Source organism: Acyrthosiphon pisum, chromosome A1, assembly GCF_005508785.2.
Source record: "Acyrthosiphon pisum isolate AL4f chromosome A1, pea_aphid_22Mar2018_4r6ur, whole genome shotgun sequence".
Taxonomy (NCBI): domain Eukaryota; kingdom Metazoa; phylum Arthropoda; class Insecta; order Hemiptera; family Aphididae; genus Acyrthosiphon; species Acyrthosiphon pisum.
The window spans coordinates 133,259,658-133,260,393 of NC_042494.1; the positions used below are offsets into that span (position 1 = coordinate 133,259,658).

The following is a 736-nucleotide window of genomic DNA, read 5'->3' on the forward strand; positions in this document are numbered from 1 at the left end:
CAGGTCTTAGACAAGGAGATGCGTTATCCCCCACGTTATTTAACATAGCCTTAGAATCGGTAGTGAGAGAAGTACTTGATGATGTCACGGGCCTAAGAATTGGAGGAGGACACCAAATCACACTAGCTGCGTATGCTGATGACATAATAATTATGGGAGAAACCGAAGAGGACCTAAAACGATCGGCAGAAAAACTAATAAGTAAGTGATTGGACTACAAATTAATGAAGGAAAAACGAAATACTTAATAGTATCACGCAGAGAACAAGTACAAAATTCGTTAGTAGTCGGTGGATGTACCTTCGAAAGGGTAACAAACTTTAAATACCTGGGAGTAGATGTTAACCAACAAGCAAACAGCCATAATGAGATTAAAAGGAGAATAACTGCAGGAAATAAGAGCTATTTTGTGCTCGTACCTATATTTAAATCAAGATTAATCTCCAAAAATACAAAAATAAGACTATACAAAGTACTCATTAGACCTATAGATTGTATGCTTGTGGAGCATGGGCATCAACAAAGTCGGACGAGAAAAGATTACTACTATTTGAAAGGAAAATACTGCGGAGAATCTATGGACCCAAAAGAAACGAGGACAATTTATATGAACGAAGAACTAATGCAGAATTAAGGCAATGTTCGACGAGCCAAACATAGTGGGAATACTTAAAAGCAGACGATAAGCTGGGCCGGGCATGTATGGAGAGCGGAGGGCCAAACAGTACATTATGTC

At 38.7% G+C, this 736-nt stretch overlaps 1 protein-coding gene across 1 annotated transcript in view; it reads left to right on the forward strand.

The window, feature by feature from the left end:
- LOC115033562 overlaps positions 1-634 on the forward strand; it is a 929-nt gene extending 295 nt beyond the window's left edge. Inside the window, exons 2-3 of the mRNA XM_029486355.1 lie at positions 4-201; positions 339-634. Of these exons, the coding sequence (XP_029342215.1) occupies positions 4-201; positions 339-634 (494 nt within the window). The remainder of the gene's footprint in view (positions 1-3; positions 202-338) is intronic.
- The last annotated feature ends 102 nt before the right edge of the window (positions 635-736 follow it).